The 15,817-nt window shown below is 44.1% G+C and overlaps 1 protein-coding gene across 1 annotated transcript; it reads right to left on the minus strand.

The window, feature by feature from the left end:
• Positions 1–674: 674 nt before the first annotated feature.
• Positions 675–3,352, minus strand: LOC109432424 (uncharacterized). Its single transcript, XM_062853647.1, has 3 exons — positions 916–3,352; positions 803–865; positions 675–747 (listed from the first exon to the last, which is right to left on the minus strand). The coding sequence occupies exon 1, from the start codon at positions 3,063–3,065 to the stop codon at positions 1,125–1,127; it is 1,941 nt and encodes a 646-aa protein (XP_062709631.1). The 5' UTR covers positions 3,066–3,352; the 3' UTR covers positions 675–747; positions 803–865; positions 916–1,124.
• Positions 3,353–15,817: the final 12,465 nt, after the last annotated feature.

Genomic DNA, 15,817 nt, shown 5'->3' on the forward strand with positions numbered 1-15,817 from the left:
CTCAGATCAATCTTCAGCATAAAAGAACAGCAACGATCAATCTTTGCAGACTTATGCAAAATGGTACAGCCCAAGTGGCCGTGGTACAAGAACCTTACTTTCGTAAGGGAAATTTCTATCTAGGAAACCTTGTGAACCCGGTGTTTGCCACTTTCAGTAAACATGAAATGGCAAACTCGCGTGTCATGCCTCGAGCCTGTGTGCTTGTCAACAACGCAATATTTGCTACACTCATCTCTGAACTAACCACCAGAGATGTATGTGCTATCACAATTGATGTATCTGTTGGGAACCTCAACAGGAAATACGTCTATTGTTCTGTGTATTTACCGCATGATGAACCATCCCCTACGGATTCTTTCAAACAAGTCATCGCATACTGCACTTCAAAAGGCCTTCCGCTAATTGTTGGCAGTGATGCTAATGCTCACCATATCATCTGGGGCAGCTCAGACATTAACTTGAGAGGCTCCAGTTTGATGGAGTACTTAAGTAGTACAGATCTTGCATTACTTAACATAGGCAACCGCCCAACCTTCATGGTATCTGCTAGAGAGGAAGTGTTAGATATAACGCTTTGCTCTAGCAGAATTAGTCACGAGCTGACCAATTGGCATGTGTCAGATGAAGAATCTTTATCTGACCATCGCTACATCTTTTTTGAACATTTAAATTGTTCGGGTACACGTAACGGGTTTCCCAAGTCTCAAGAGCAAACGCAGTTTTTCTGTTGCTGTTAGCTTTAAGCTGAAACATTTTATTTAGTTAGATAGGATAGTTCAATTTCAAGATCACAACTTACAATATTGGTAAACCGATAGTGCTACAATTGATGAGTCGGCAGAATTCACGTCGTTTGTTTAGGCTAGATTTAGGTTAAGATATCATTAGTCTAATATTGTACGCTAAACTTACTTTTAATGATAGGATAAGCAAAGTATTATTTTCAAAAATATCACCAATTTAGGCGCAAATGCGTATTTAGAACACGATAGAGTTTTATAATATTAAGTTCAATTTAGCTCTTGATTTCATCCAATTCACTTCTACTCGATGTTTTTGTCCCGGTTCTGTCAGGTCGAAGACTATGACGTGCAACGTCATCTGACGTTGCGTCATGCGAATTACGCTGATTCAGCACACGCCGCCGCAACGAGGGGTCCGTCGCCACATACCCCCGCCCGTAAACCTTGGTGATCTTCTGGAGCTCCAGGACCAGTTACATCAGGTTTGCAGGAACTCGCGACGTCCAAAATAGCTAGCTTAACGGCTGGTCGTCGAAGAGCTCCCGTTGCCGTGCGTACCAAAGCTTGACGAACTCTCCCGTCCTTACCCGGAAATACTTGTTCTACGCGGCCCCGTAACCATCGGTTTCTTGCTGAGCCGTCGACCACTAATACAAGGTCACCAACTGCTATATCCCTCGTTTCTTCAAACCACTTGCATCTTCGTCTAATCACTGGTAGATACTCTTTTATCCACCGTCTCCAAAATTCCTCTGTGATGAACTGCGCCAACTTCCAACTGTTTCTTAACACAGATCGCCTATCTACCGGAGCTGTAGGTTGAATCTTAACCCCGGAAGAACTTCCTAGCAGGAAGTGATTAGGCGTCAGAGCCTCTTGATCAGCCGACTCCAGTGGTATAAATGTTAACGGCCTACAGTTGATCATCGCCTCCGCTTCGAGCAGCACAGTCTCTAAAGTCTCGTCGTCCGGCTTACGAGCTGCGTCTAGAACTGCCCCTGTCGCTACTTTCACCGACCGAACGAGTCGTTCCCAAGCCCCACCCATGTGTGGTGCTGCAGGTGGGATGAATTTCCAGCTGGTTTCTGCACTCGTGAAGGTCAAGGCCAGTGTTTCGTTTCTTCTGTCAATTTCTTCCTTAAGTTCTCGACTTGCACCTTGGAAACATGTGCCGTTATCTGTGTAGAATTCTCTCGGAGGGCCTCTACGAGACACGAAACGGCGCACGGCCATGATACACGACTCCGTGTTAAGTGTGTGTACCACTTCCAAATGCACTGCTCTAATCGTAAGGCAGGTAAAGACGGCAACCCACCGCTTAGCTAGGCTTCTACCAACCCTAACGAAGACTGGTCCGAAGTAGTCGAGACCGACAAACGTAAAGGCTCTAATAAACGGAGTAAGTCGAAACTCAGGCAGCGTGGCCATGGCGGGAGGCCGTGGAGTGGCCTTTGCGACGCGACACCAAAGGCAACTTTTTGTAACCTTGTCGACCAACGATCTTAGCTTCGAAATTTCGAACTTTTGTCGAATCTCGTTGACAACTGTCTCACGATTGGCATGACGATATCGGCGGTGGTACCAATCTACGACAAGAAATGTTATTGGATGATTTTTGGGCAGAACTACTGGGAACTTGGTGTCATTCGATGTGTAGGGAGCTGCACTAATCCTGCCACGCATCCTCAAGATACCACGACCATCAACGAATGGCCATAGTTTGTAGATACAGCTTGATCTTTGAACGGTACGATGTCGATCCTCAGGTGTTCCTTGCGATCGCACAAGAATGGATATTTCTTCTGGAAAGGCATCCTTCTGTGCAATCTTCCATAGCAATTCCTCAGCTTTTTCCAGTTCAGTTTGAGTGAGTACTCCCAGCTGCATGCTTTCCTGTTTCCTTTTTCGGCTGCAATTGTCCACGTAACGAAACACAAATGCCACCGATCGCTGAAGCTTTGTCCACGAGTTGAATCGAGAGATTTCTATCGGAATGTCCGTCTGCGGTGCGAGATGACATAGTAGGATGTTTGAACGGAGTTCTTCCTTTGTTTGGTTGACTGAACGCTGTACTGGCCATGCAGCTTCGGGTTCGTATAGGAAGCTTGGTCCGTGAAACCAGGGGTTCTCGATTGAAAGCTGGGGGCCATTGTTCCACTTCGTTGCTTGGTCCACGACGTTTAATTTAGTCGGCACCCATCTCCACTCCGTGGGACTGGTTACCGTTAGAATTTCACCGATGCGAAAGGCCACGAATTTATGGTATCTACGCTGGTCGGAGCGAATCCAGGAGATTACGGTACTCGAGTCGCTCCACATAAATCTCTGTGATATCGGCAGGCTGTGGTACGACTGCAGAGTTTCCAACAGACGAGTACCAAGGACGGCAGCTTTCAGTTCAAGTCGAGGTATTGATACTGTTTTCAACGGGGCAACTTTAGTTTTTGAACCGATCAGTACCACTTGTATTACATCTTTAACTTCCAAACGCAAGTAGGCTGCACAAGCGAAAGCTTCTTCGCTGGAGTCACAGAAGACATGGATTTGCAGATTGTTGTAGTTTTCTGGGATTTCGGAGCCGAAATAGCATCTGGGGATTCGCAACTGTTCTAATTTCGAGAATAAAGTCGCCATCGCTGCCATCTATCGTACAAATCATCCGGAATAACAGCATCCCAGTCCGTTCCTCTAGCCCAGATATCCTGGATAAGGATTTTCCCGTGGACAAGGAAGAAGGATATCAATCCCAGTGGATCGAAAAGCGTCATGACCACTTTGACAACCTCCCGCTTTGTGGGAATGTAACGAGGCTCCAGAATATGCCGAATATCTTCTCGCATCACAAAGGAAAAGGTGAACACGTCTTCTCTAGGCAGCCACTTCATCCCTAGTACCGATTCGGAGAGCTCTGCCCTTTCCAGAGACAAGTCCTTACAGTCCTCGTTAGCCACCTCTTCGATACCACGTAGAACCTCCCACTTGTTGGACAGGAAGTGGCGTAGTGTGAAACCTCCCTTCGAATGTACCATCTTCACCTCATTCACTACATCTATCGCCTCTTCAATTGTTCGAAAACTATCCAAATAATCATCCACATAGTGCCTTTTGATGATAGCTTCAGCAGCACGGGGAAACTCTTTGGAGAAATCGTTGGCATTCTGGTTCTTAACGTATTGGGCCGACGCTGGAGAACAAGATGACCCGAACGTGGCCACGTCCATGACGTAAACTTGTGGATAATCACTGGGTTTATTGCGGAATACAAACCTTTGTGACTGGCAGTCAGGAAGCCGAATTTTTATCTGGTGAAACATTTCCATCAGATCTCCGCTGACGGCGACTGGAAACTGGCGAAACTGACACAAGACTCTCGGCAGTGGAGTTAGCAGATCGGGTCCTTTAAGTAGTTTGGAGTTGAAAGACGTATCGCCAACTTTTGCCGCCGCATCCCAGATAAGTCGGACTTTTTCGGGTTTTTTCGGGCTGGTTACCACGCCTAAGGGCAAATACCAGACGCGGCCTGGGTCCACCGAAGTCAGTTCGACGAGAGTAGCCTTGTGCGCATAGCCTTTGCGCTCGTAGTCGATAATCTGCTGTCTCACCTTTTCGCCCAATAGTGGAGTTTTCTGCAACCTTCTTTCCAGTGATTCCAATCGTCGTACCGCCATTGGATAGCTATCGGGGAAGTCTGGGTTGTCCACCTTCCACAATAGCCCAGTTTCAAACCGGGTCCCGTCTTCCACTCGCCGTGTTGTTTCCTTCAGAATTCGATTCGCACGTTTGTCGTCTTCGGACTCCAAATTGTAGTTTGGAGCGGTAACTCCTGCATTCTCCAGTGCGAAGTAGTCGCGCATTTGCTCGTTCATTTCGTTGTCGTGAGTGGGCGCTGCAGCAGTATGGAAATTCACGAATGCCCGAAGAAAGGTTTGGTCGGGAACACAGCCGTAGATAGTCCATCCCAAACGACACTTGGCGCCAACTGGTTCGTTATCCCCGCCCTCGCGGAGTTTCAGAGGAACGCCCAACCTGAGATTGTCTAGCCCAATTAGTAGCTTTGGTTGAACTAACTCATAGTCCTCCACCGGGAGGCCACGGAGATGCGGAAACCTTCGGGCGAGTTCACGATATTTAAGAGTTTGAGAGGGAAGCACTAAACTACTAACTGTGCGAGCGTGGACCAGTTTATACTTGGATGAATCCCTTTTCCCGCTAATCTCCGCTTGTACGATTCTCGATTGTTGTTCAGTTCGTTTGATGTTTCCCGTCCAGTGAAGGGTGAGTGCTTCTGTGGGTCCCGTCAAGCCAATCTTGTCGGCGACAGAATCTTCCAAAAGGGTATATGATGAACCTTCGTCGATGAAGGCGAACACCACCTGGGAACCATGGTTCCCGAAGAGAACTACCGGCAGAATTCGAAAAAGCGGCCAGGATAACTCACCAAGTGATACGTGACTTGCTGACACGTTAACATTGTCCGAAGCCGCAGTGTGGAGTAACGTGTGATGCTTTTGGCGACATCCCTCTACCTCACAGCCTCTCCATGACCTACATGGCCATTTTCCATGGTTGTTGAGACATGTTCGACACAGTCCCTTTTCGTGCACAAGCTTCCATCGGTCATCCATGTTGGCCGACTTGAACTGTTGACAGTCTGCTACACGATGGCCTTCTCGTCCACAAGATATACAGAGCTTACCTGACTTGTGTGGTGAATCGGAAGACGGATTCAATCGACCGGGGGCGTGCGTATGGAAAGACCCAGATTCCTTTTGTTTCCGCTTTTCCATTCTGTACGAGCTGCTGGTACCCGGGAGATCGTAAGTAACTTCGCTTGCTGCAATCACCAGGTTAGACATGAAATTTCCGAACGTTTCGAGATTTACCGTCTCAAAACGGGTTTTGTAAGCGGCCCAATCCAGTCGAATCGAGCCCGGTAACTTTTCCACCAATTCCCGCATTAGCACCGGATTCGATAAGTGGTCCCTTTGGTCGGCTGCCACAAGATGGTCCACGAGATTCTGTACCGAGATGCCAAAATCGATAAGGGTATCGAGGCGGTCTTGTCTAGGTGCTGACACCTGATGAATCTTGTCGATGAGGGAGTGGATCAGTAGCTCGGGCCGTCCATAGAGAGTGCGCAAAGTCTGAATTACGAGAGATACCCCCGAAGGTAAGAGCAGACGGCTTTTGACCGTTTCTAAAGCTCGGCCCCGCAGGCATCTTTGCAGTCGGATAAGATTTTCTGCGTCTGTGTATCCGCAAGCGATCGTTGACTGCTGAAAGCTACTGATGAAGATGGGCCAGTCTTCAGGGTCACCGCTAAAAGTTGGTAGCTCCTTGCCGAGGACTTGTCGCGCAGCGATGTGATGTTGAGTGAGGGTTACAGGCTCTTGAACCGCTTGTTGGAAGCCACTGTTCACGCACCCGGACCGCTGATCGTTGGGATTAAAGAACCTCCTACTGTGGTTGTCTAAATGGTCTAGGATCACTGGTTGTTCATCAGGCTGAAGTGGAGTTGAATGGATAACTGGTCGAGGGGGTAGAGTTTCCGCTCGTCGAGATGAAATTCCACGAACTGATGGATGATGCTCAACAGCTCGTCGTGCTGGGTCAGTAGGAACCATATTAGAATGGGGATCGACGATATTGATGCAGTCATTTTCTCCCATTTGATTTCCATCTAATCCTCCAGCAGCCGAATGTTCATCCAACCATTCCGACACCTTTTGAATGGAATCCGCAATAGACTCACTTCTACTGCTGCTTAACGCCGCCTGGCGAATGATTTCCTGCCGTTGCTCCATAGACTCCTTCCTCAGCTGTGACTGCATCGCTTTGAGCTCTTTTTCCTCCTTCAACTTCCTTTCGCGTAGGCTTCTTTCTTCTTCTGCTATTTTTTTCTTTTCCTCCAACTGGCGCTCTGATTCTTCCAATTCTTTCTTCTTGAGCTCGGCTTGCTCCAACAGATCTTGTTCCCGTCGCAGTAGTTCCTCTTCCGCAATCTTCAGCTGGGCCTCCATCATTGCTGCTCGTACACTCGACGTTACATTTGCTGTCTGGGTTCTCTTTGAACTGGCCCGAGTGCTTCGAACAGGGCGATCTATCACGGGAAGCGGTATCTGCTTGCTGACAGCTCCCAACTTACTGCGACATACCTTGCAATTATACCGGCGATCCGGTTGTTTAATCGTTTCGTCAACGCCCGCGCAACCGAAATGTTCCCAAAGCTTACACATACTGCATTCCACCATGTCCGCTTCAGCTGCGTCTGGCCGATCACACGATTGGCAAGTGTGGAGTGTGCGTTCATGCCGATCCTTCATCATATCGTCACTCCGATACAACATTCCGACAATATTCTTAAAGAATGTTCGGGTACACGTAACGGGTTTCCCAAGTCTCAAGAGCAAACGCAGTTTTTCTGTTGCTGTTAGCTTTAAGCTGAAACATTTTATTTAGTTAGATAGGATAGTTCAATTTCAAGATCACAACTTACAATATTGGTAAACCGATAGTGCTACAATTGATGAGTCGGCAGAATTCACGTCGTTTGTTTAGGCTAGATTTAGGTTAAGATATCATTAGTCTAATATTGTACGCTATGATTTAAGCAACTAAACTTACTTTTAATGATAGGATAAGCAAAGTATTATTTTCAAAAATATCACCAATTTAGGCGCAAATGCGTATTTAGAACACGATAGAGTTTTATAATATTAAGTTCAATTTAGCTCTTGATTTCATCCAATTCACTTCTACTCGATGTTTTTGTCCCGGTTCTGTCAGGTCGAAGACTATGACGTGCAACGTCATCTGACGTTGCGTCATGCGAATTACGCTGATTCAGCACACGCCGCCGCAACGAGGGGTCCGTCGCCACATAAATGTTACTTCGCAAACATTGCGTTTCAGGAATCCTCGGTCAACAAACTGGGATCTTTATACTGATTTGGTTGCAGCCAAATTTCATGGATATTCACCATCCATTGACACTCCAAGTGATTTAGATGATGCCGTTGATACTACAACGACCTTCATCATGGAAGCTTTTGAAGAAGCATGCCATCTACGGTCTGTGAAGATCACAAGAGGAACCCCTTGGTGGAACTCTGATCTGGCGAAACTCAGGAAACAATGTAGAAAGAGTTGGAACAGACGACGTTCGGCTGGTTCGGAGGCTTTCAGGTCGGCTCGCATGGCCTACAGGAAAGCTCTCCGGTCTGCTGAACGATCCGGCTGGAAAAACCTTTGTACAAATGTTTCCAGCTTGAGTGAAGTCAGTCGGTTAAACAAAATCCTTGCGAAATCTAAGGATTTCCGGGTGAACGAACTTCGTTTGCCAAATGGCGATCTGACTTCCTCTGATGAGGAAGTTCTGGAATGCTTATTCAGCACACACTTCCCTGGATGTGTAGATATTACATCTTCGGATGATCCTGATGTCTTTTCTTGTAGTTATGATTCTTTAGCTTCGGCTCGGAGTATTGTAACTATAGAATCGATTGAGTGGGCACTTAATAGCTTTGCTCCTTTCAAATCTCCTGGGGCAGATGGGATTTATCCTATTTTGCTTCAGAAGGGATTTGATCATTTCAAACATGTTTTGAAAAAACTACTTGTTTGCAGTTTTGCTACAAGGTATATTCCCAAATCCTGGAGGGATATTACTGTAAAGTTTATTCCGAAAGTGGGTCGTGCGTCGTATGAAGAAGCAAAGAGTTTCAGACCTATCAGTTTGACCTCTTTTCTTCTGAAATGCTTAGAACGCATTGTGGATCATCACATCCGTGATGTTCATCTGGCCAACGTGCCTCTTCATGTGAACCAACATGCCTACCAATCTGGTAAGTCCACTGTGACTCTTTTACACAAGGTTGTTTACGATATCGAGAAAGCATTCGCTCAAAAGCAATCTTGTTTGGGTGTTTTCTTAGATATCGAGGGTGCCTTTGACAACGTGCCTTTCGATGCCATATTGGAAGCCGCACGGAGTCATGGTATATCTCCAATGATTTCCAATTGGATTCACCAAATGCTCAAAAACCGATATCTCTTCTCGACATTGCGTCTAGCAGGGATTAGGAAATTGAGTGTTTGTGGATGCCCCCAAGGGGGAGTCTTATCACCGCTTTTGTGGAATCTCGTAGCAGATACGCTATTGAGCCAACTCAATAATAGCGGTTTTCCTACTTATGGTTTTGCCGACGACTACCTAACATTGTTAGTTGGTATGTGCATCAGCACAGCACCCTTTTCGACCTGATGCAAAACGCCCTTCAGGTAGTTGAGGGTTGGTGTCGCCAATATGGCCTTTCGGTTAATCCGAGTAAAACATCTATTGTTCTTTTCACGGAAAGGCGAAACCGTAATGGCGTTCGACCTTTGCGTCTCTTTGATTCTGAAATCGATGTGACTGAACAGGTAAAGTACGTTGGAGTCATTCTTGATTCCAAGCTTTCCTGGTCACCTCACATTGAGTTCAGAATCAAGAAAGCTTGTATGGTCTTCGGGCAATGCCGGCGTACTTTTGGTACAACTTGGGGTCTAAAACCCAATTATATCAAATGGATTTACACAACTGTGGTTCGGCCAATATTGGCTTATGGGTGTCTTGTGTGGTGGCAAAAGGGTGAAGTGAGAACGGTCCAATCAAAATTAGGTCATCTCCAAAGGATGTGCTTAATGGCGATGACTGGAGCGTTCTCTTCAACTCCTACGGCAGCGCTAGAAGTTCTCTTTGACGTTGCCCCATTACACATTCATCTCAAACAAGAAGCCCTTTCTTGCACTTACCGGTTACGGGTACTCGGTCTACTAGAGGAAACTCCTGTGAACCGCACATCAACACACACCTCGTTGTTTCCACTTTTAGTGAATTGGGACAAAATTGTCCTTGCTCCAAGTGATCTTACAATTGCTTGTAATTTTCCATATAGGACATTTTCCACGAAATTCCCTTCCCGGGAAGAGTGGACATGTGGTTATCTGGAAAGAAGTATTTCAGACGGCATCGTATGTTACACTGATGGCTCCCTTCTCGAAGGTCGAGCAGGTGCTGGTGTTTATTCTCGTGAGCTAAGGCTGTATCAGTCTTATTCACTTGGTAGACACTGCACCGTTTTTCAGGCCGAAATCTTTGCTCTTATGTGTGAAGTGCAATCAGCACTTCAGCAGCACGTAATGGGCAAAGTAATATACTTCTGTTCAGATAGCCAGGCTGTTATTAAAGCACTTGCTTCGGCCAACTCCAGGTCGAAGATAGTTATCGCTTGTCGAACTCAAATCGAGGAGCTGAATTCAGCAAACGCTGTTCACCTTGTATGGGTACCTGGCCATTCTTCCATCGCTGGAAATGAATTGGCTGATGAGTTAGCTCGCACTGGAGCATCACATGACTTCATTGGCCCTGAGCCAGCTATTCCGGTATCCAAGTGTTGGGTAAAGCTTCAGATTGACATCTGGGCTGCCACTCAGCACAAACAATACTGGAATAGTTTGGAGTCATGTCGTCAAACCAAATTGTATAGTGCTGAGCCATCTCTACGGGTGGCGAAGTATCTAACTAATCTGTCTAAGCAGAATTGCAGCATGCTGGTCAAAGCATTGACTGGCCACTGCCGACTCAGCTATCACATGGCGAATATTCAGCAAGCTGATTCATTTGCCTGTGATAGCTGTGAATCCGATTATGGAACTTCGTATCATTTGATATGTAACTGTCCAGTTTTCGCGCAACTGCGTTTCCGAGTATTCGGTAAACACTTATTAAGTGAAACTGACTTCAGAAACCTGAATCTTCAGGATATTCTGTTGTTCTTAACCCGCTGTGGTAAAGAGCTATAGGCTCTCTTTCGCTTTATGCGTTATTACAGTGCCCTTTTCAGGGCGCTGTTTGAACCCATTGCGGTACGCTTGTGCGTTAGTACCCTCTTCCAGGGTATTTTTCCTATTTCCCTACCTGTCCCTATCCCCATCCAAATCCTTTTTCCTTCCTTTTCCCTCAGGTAGATGATGAAATAGGCTGTTATTTTGGCGATGGCACAAATGTCCCAAATGGAGGATAACGTGCCTCTGGAGCCGGCCTTCTGATACCTGATACCTGATAGTACAGGCCTGAAAATCTACGAGCGTAATCAATTAATTGTTGCACATTAACGATGCGGTGTAACATCCTACAGATCCAAGGAGCATGACACTGTAGAAAACTACTTCCCAAATATTTCTAGGTCATCCAAGAACTTCCGCGAGTAAATAATTGAAGATCTACAAGCATACAAAATGGATTTTTGTTACCTTTCTGATACGCTGTAACATCCTACAGGTGCATGGAGCATAGTTCTGTAGAGTCTTGATTTCCAAAGATGTTCTAAGGCATCCAAGAGCTTCCGCGAGTAAAGACCTTAAGATCTATGAGCGAAGCCAACGTATTTTTGCTATATTGCTGAAGCAGTGTAACATCCTATGGATCCATGGAGCTTGGTTCCGTAAAGAACTAGGCGGTTCTGTAAAAGTGTTCTAGGTCATCCAAGAGCTTCCGCAAGCAAAGGCATGAAGCTTGAGCTTGAGCTTGAGCTGAGCTTGAGCTTGATTGACCGCCCGTGGATGCTACTCCAGTATCGCCAGACCAGCTACACTCACACAAGGACCAATGAGATAACTGCCGGGGACTAGCAGGCATCTTCAGTGTGTGAGCGTTGGTGATCTTCTATTTTTAGGCGACAATGGCGCCTGCCACGTCAGGTTGCAGGTCAATGTGGGGAAGAGGTAAGGAAGTGATGATTGCAATCGTTTGTATCCACATCTGGCCGAATATACCTCTGCGCCAGCACAAATTCATGCGGATGTTGGAGTGTTGGTGGGAATTGGCTGGCAGAAGGTTCACACATTGGTGTGTGGATACCAGAGGAAGGTGATAGAATTGTGTGTTTTTATTATTTTGAAGATGTGCGGCACAGTTCGCTTGGTTGCATAACTTGTAGGCGTTTTCTAATAGGATTGTGACACTGTGCTATGGAAGTTTTGGAAAGAAGGGAAACGGCTTTTTCAACCCGTTTCTGTTCTAGCGACGGCTATGAACATGTTTATATACATGAGTTGTATATGTAGAGAGCAGAGAGAAAGTATATAGAAAGATACAAAGTAGGAGGAAAGGGACGGGCCAGGGATTGAACCCAGGACCTTCTGCATATAAATCAGAAGCGGTAGCCACTAGACCACCAAGACCACCAAGCTTCCGCAAGCAAAGGCATGAAGATCTACTAACATAATTAATGAATTGTTGTTACATAACTGATACAGTTTGGATACAGTGTAACAACATATAGATTTATGGATCACGGTTCTATAGAGATGTAATTTTCAAAGATGTTCTAGGATGATATAATTTTCCCAGAAATTCCGCGAGTAATGGCCTTTAGATCAACAAGCGTGATCAATGAATTATTCTTGCATTACTGATGCGTTGCTTTCCAAAAGATGATCTAGGTCCTCCAAGAACTCCGTCGAGTTAGGGCCTTAAGTTCGTTCTACAAGCGTAATCAATGGGTTTGTTGTCACATTACTGATGCAGTGTAACATCCTTCAGGTCCAGGAAGCATACTTCTGTAGGTAAATAAGTTCCAAAAATGTTCTAGGTCCTCGAAGAACTTTCGCGAATAAAGGATCCAAGATCTACAAGCGTAATCGATGGATTGTTGTTACATTGCTGGTGGTAGATGTTACAACCTACAGGTCCATAAAGCATTTTTCTGTAAGGAACTAATTTTCAAAGGTTCTCCAAGAATTCTCACGAGTAAAGGCCTTAAGCGTAATCAATGGTTTGTTGTCGCATTACTGATGCAGTGTTACATCCTTCAGGTCCAGAAAGCATAGTTCTGTGGATAAATAATTTCCATAGACGTTTTAGGTCTTCCAAGAACTTCCGTGAGTAAAGGACCCAAGATCTACAAGAGTAGTCCATGGATTGTTCTTACATTACTGATACGGCGCAAGATCATACAGGTCCATGGAGCATCGAGCTGAAGGGAACAAATCTGCAAAGATATTCTACGACTTCCAAGAAGTTCCGCGAGTACAGGCCTGAAAATCTACGAGCATAATCAATTAATTGTTGCTACATTAACGATGCGGTGTATCATCCTACAGATAAGTAATAAGAAAATCGTTTATTGTTCCTTTGAATTCCACTAAAAAATTGCATCCTTTGACAGATACGTATTTCGACCTCAACTGTAAGGTCGTCTTCAGTGTCTTGTACTTGACTCGTCCAAGTACAGTCAAGTACAAGACACTGAAGACGACCTTACAGATGAGGTCGAAATACGTATCTGTCAAAGGATGCAACTTCTTAGTGGAATTCAAAGAAACAGTACTTAACACGAATTTCTTTTCACTTACAGATATTCCCCTAACAAGCCCAGGTACATCATGGCTCTGTAGAAAACTACTTTCCAAAGATCTCTAGGTCATCCAAGAACTTCCGCGAGTAAAGAATTGATAATCTACAAGCATACTAAGTAGATTACTGTTACCTTTCTGGTACGGTATAACATTCTACAGGTGTCCATGGAGCATAGTTCTGTAGAGTCTTTATTTCCAAAGATGTCCTAAGAAATCCAAGAACATCCGCGAGTAAAGACCTTATGATCTATGAGCGACTCCAACGTATTATTGCTACATTGCTGATGCAGTCTCTCTCTTCTTGGCGTAACGTCCTCATTGGGACAAAGCCTGCTTCTCAGCTTAGTGTTCTATGAGCACTTCCACAGTTATTAACTGAGAGCTTCCTCTGCCAATGACCATTTTGCATGTGTATATCGTGTGGCAGGCACGAAGATACTCTATGCCCAAGGAAGTCAAGGAAATTTCCTTTACGAAAAGATCCTGGACCGACCGGGAATCGAACCCGTCACCCTCAGCATGGTCATGCTGAATACCCGTGCGTTTACCGCCTCGGCTATATGGGCCCTACACTGCTGATGCAGTGTAACATCCTATGAATCCATGGAGCTTAGTTCCGTAAAGAACCAGGCGGTTCTGTAAACGTGTTCTAGGTCATCCAAAAGCTTCCGCAAGCAAAGGCATGAAGATCTACTAACGTAATTAATCAATTGTTGTTACATTACTGATACAGTGTACAGGTATACCTCGATTTAGTGGACCCTCGATTATATAGACCCTCGATTTTATGTACTTCGATTTTATGTACATTTTACCTCGATTTTATGTACATTTTTTTTCAATGATAAAATTTGTAATTTTCAATTAGTTTAATACTTGCAGTTTGTATCATGATCAATTATAATGCAGGGGTTTTCAGCCCTTTTGACTCGTGGAGCACTTTCTATCAATAAATTATTTTGTGGAGCACCCATATTAGACCCACATGACAAAATGAGTGATAAACTATTTCTAGTGCTGTCATGGTAGAATCAAAGCTAGTTAGTCAAGATTCCCCGATTCCAGCGTCCCTACACGTGTACATTTCCAAGGATGAATTCCTGGAGGAATTTCTGAAGGAACCGCTTGAGCAATTCCTGAATGAACTGCTGGAACAACTTTTAAAGAAATCCCTGCCGAAATTTCTGAAGTAATTCTAGTAATATTCAAGAAGTCTCTAAAGTATCGCTGAAGAAATTTCAGAAGCAATTTAAAAAAATATCTGAGGAAAATTCCAAATAAATTTCTGAATGAATTTAGGAAAAAAGGAATATTTTTAGAATCCATAGATGGATTTTTTGAGGATGCTACGGAAAGAATAACTGGAAACTCCCGGCGGAATACCTAACAAAACCTCTTGAGATATTGTTGAAAAAAAAAATCCTGGAGAAATCCCCAAACAAAAATCCTAAACATTTTTTAATAAACTCCTTGATAAATCCATAGAGAAATTCATAGAGGTATGCTTGGAGGAAATCCTGGGAGAGTTTCTGCGAAAATACATAGAGGAATACTCAGCGGAATTTCTGATGAAATCTCGGTGTCAATTTTAGCAGGAATCTTTGCAATAATGTCTTTCAGCCTTTCCATAGCAATCCTCTGTAGAAGTCTGCAAAATCTGTAGGAAATTTTCTTTGAGGATTTCCAAAGACTTTCTTAAGAAATTCTTGAAGCAATTTCTCAAAGAGTAATATTTTGAAGGAATACCAAAAGGAATGTGAATAAATTTTGGGAATTTCCTTAATAATCTGTTGTAGAGAATTTCTAAAGCAATCTTTGGAGACAGTTCTTCAGAAAGTTTCTAAGGAAAAATTTGAAAGAGTTTTGAGCTTCTGATTCTCAATGTTTTCGTGATATGATTCTAAAAAAAAATATGGAATATTTTTAAGAAACTTCATGAAAGGTTTTCTAGATGAATGCTTTGAAAAAAATCGGGAAGAATCTCTATTAAAGAAATCCGAAGAAATTCGTAGATAAATTTCTGGAACAATCTATGCAAAAACTTTTGAACCCATTTTTGGAAGATATCCATGCAAGACTTTCTTAAGGTGTTCTTGGTGAAATTTCTAAATGACATTCTAAAGTTTAGAGGACTCTCTAGAAGATTTTGTGAAAAAATTCTGTCTGAATTTCGTAAGGATTCCCTAGATGATTTTTTGAAGTAAATCTACGAGCAGTTTCCAAAGAAGTCCCTGACAGAATTTCTTTAAAAATCTATGGAAGATTTTATCAAGAGCTCGTGAAAGATTTTTGAAACGAATCCTAGGATTGATTTCAGCAAGGGTCCATGGAATATTTATCGAAAAATCTGTAGAAGTTCGTTCAAAAACATCCTTGGAGAAATTTGTGAAGAAATCCATGGAGGAAAATCTGGAGTTAGTTTTGAAGAAATTATTGGTCGAATTTATAATAAAAATGTATAAGAAAAACCATGGGAGATTATCTGAAAGAACCCCTGAAAAAAAAATGTGAAGGAACTCCCAGGGTAGTTTCTATCCAGCTTTTTACGCTAACGTGAGGGGTGATTCGAATATGACATTTCTTGCCGCCAATCGAATTTCAGTTCAATGGTATCACAGTAGATTGTTTGATAATTTGTTGATGGAAGTGTCAAAAATGCCTGGAGAAAATTC

The sequence above is a fragment of the Aedes albopictus genome, chromosome 2 (assembly GCF_035046485.1).
Source record: "Aedes albopictus strain Foshan chromosome 2, AalbF5, whole genome shotgun sequence".
NCBI classification, from domain to species: domain Eukaryota; kingdom Metazoa; phylum Arthropoda; class Insecta; order Diptera; family Culicidae; genus Aedes; species Aedes albopictus.

Bases quoted from the DNA above. Each gene is read 5' to 3' on its own strand.
- LOC109432424 (XM_062853647.1), bottom strand. From the start codon at position 3,065: ATGTGGAGCGACTCGAGTACCGTAATCTCCTGGATTCGCTCCGACCAG.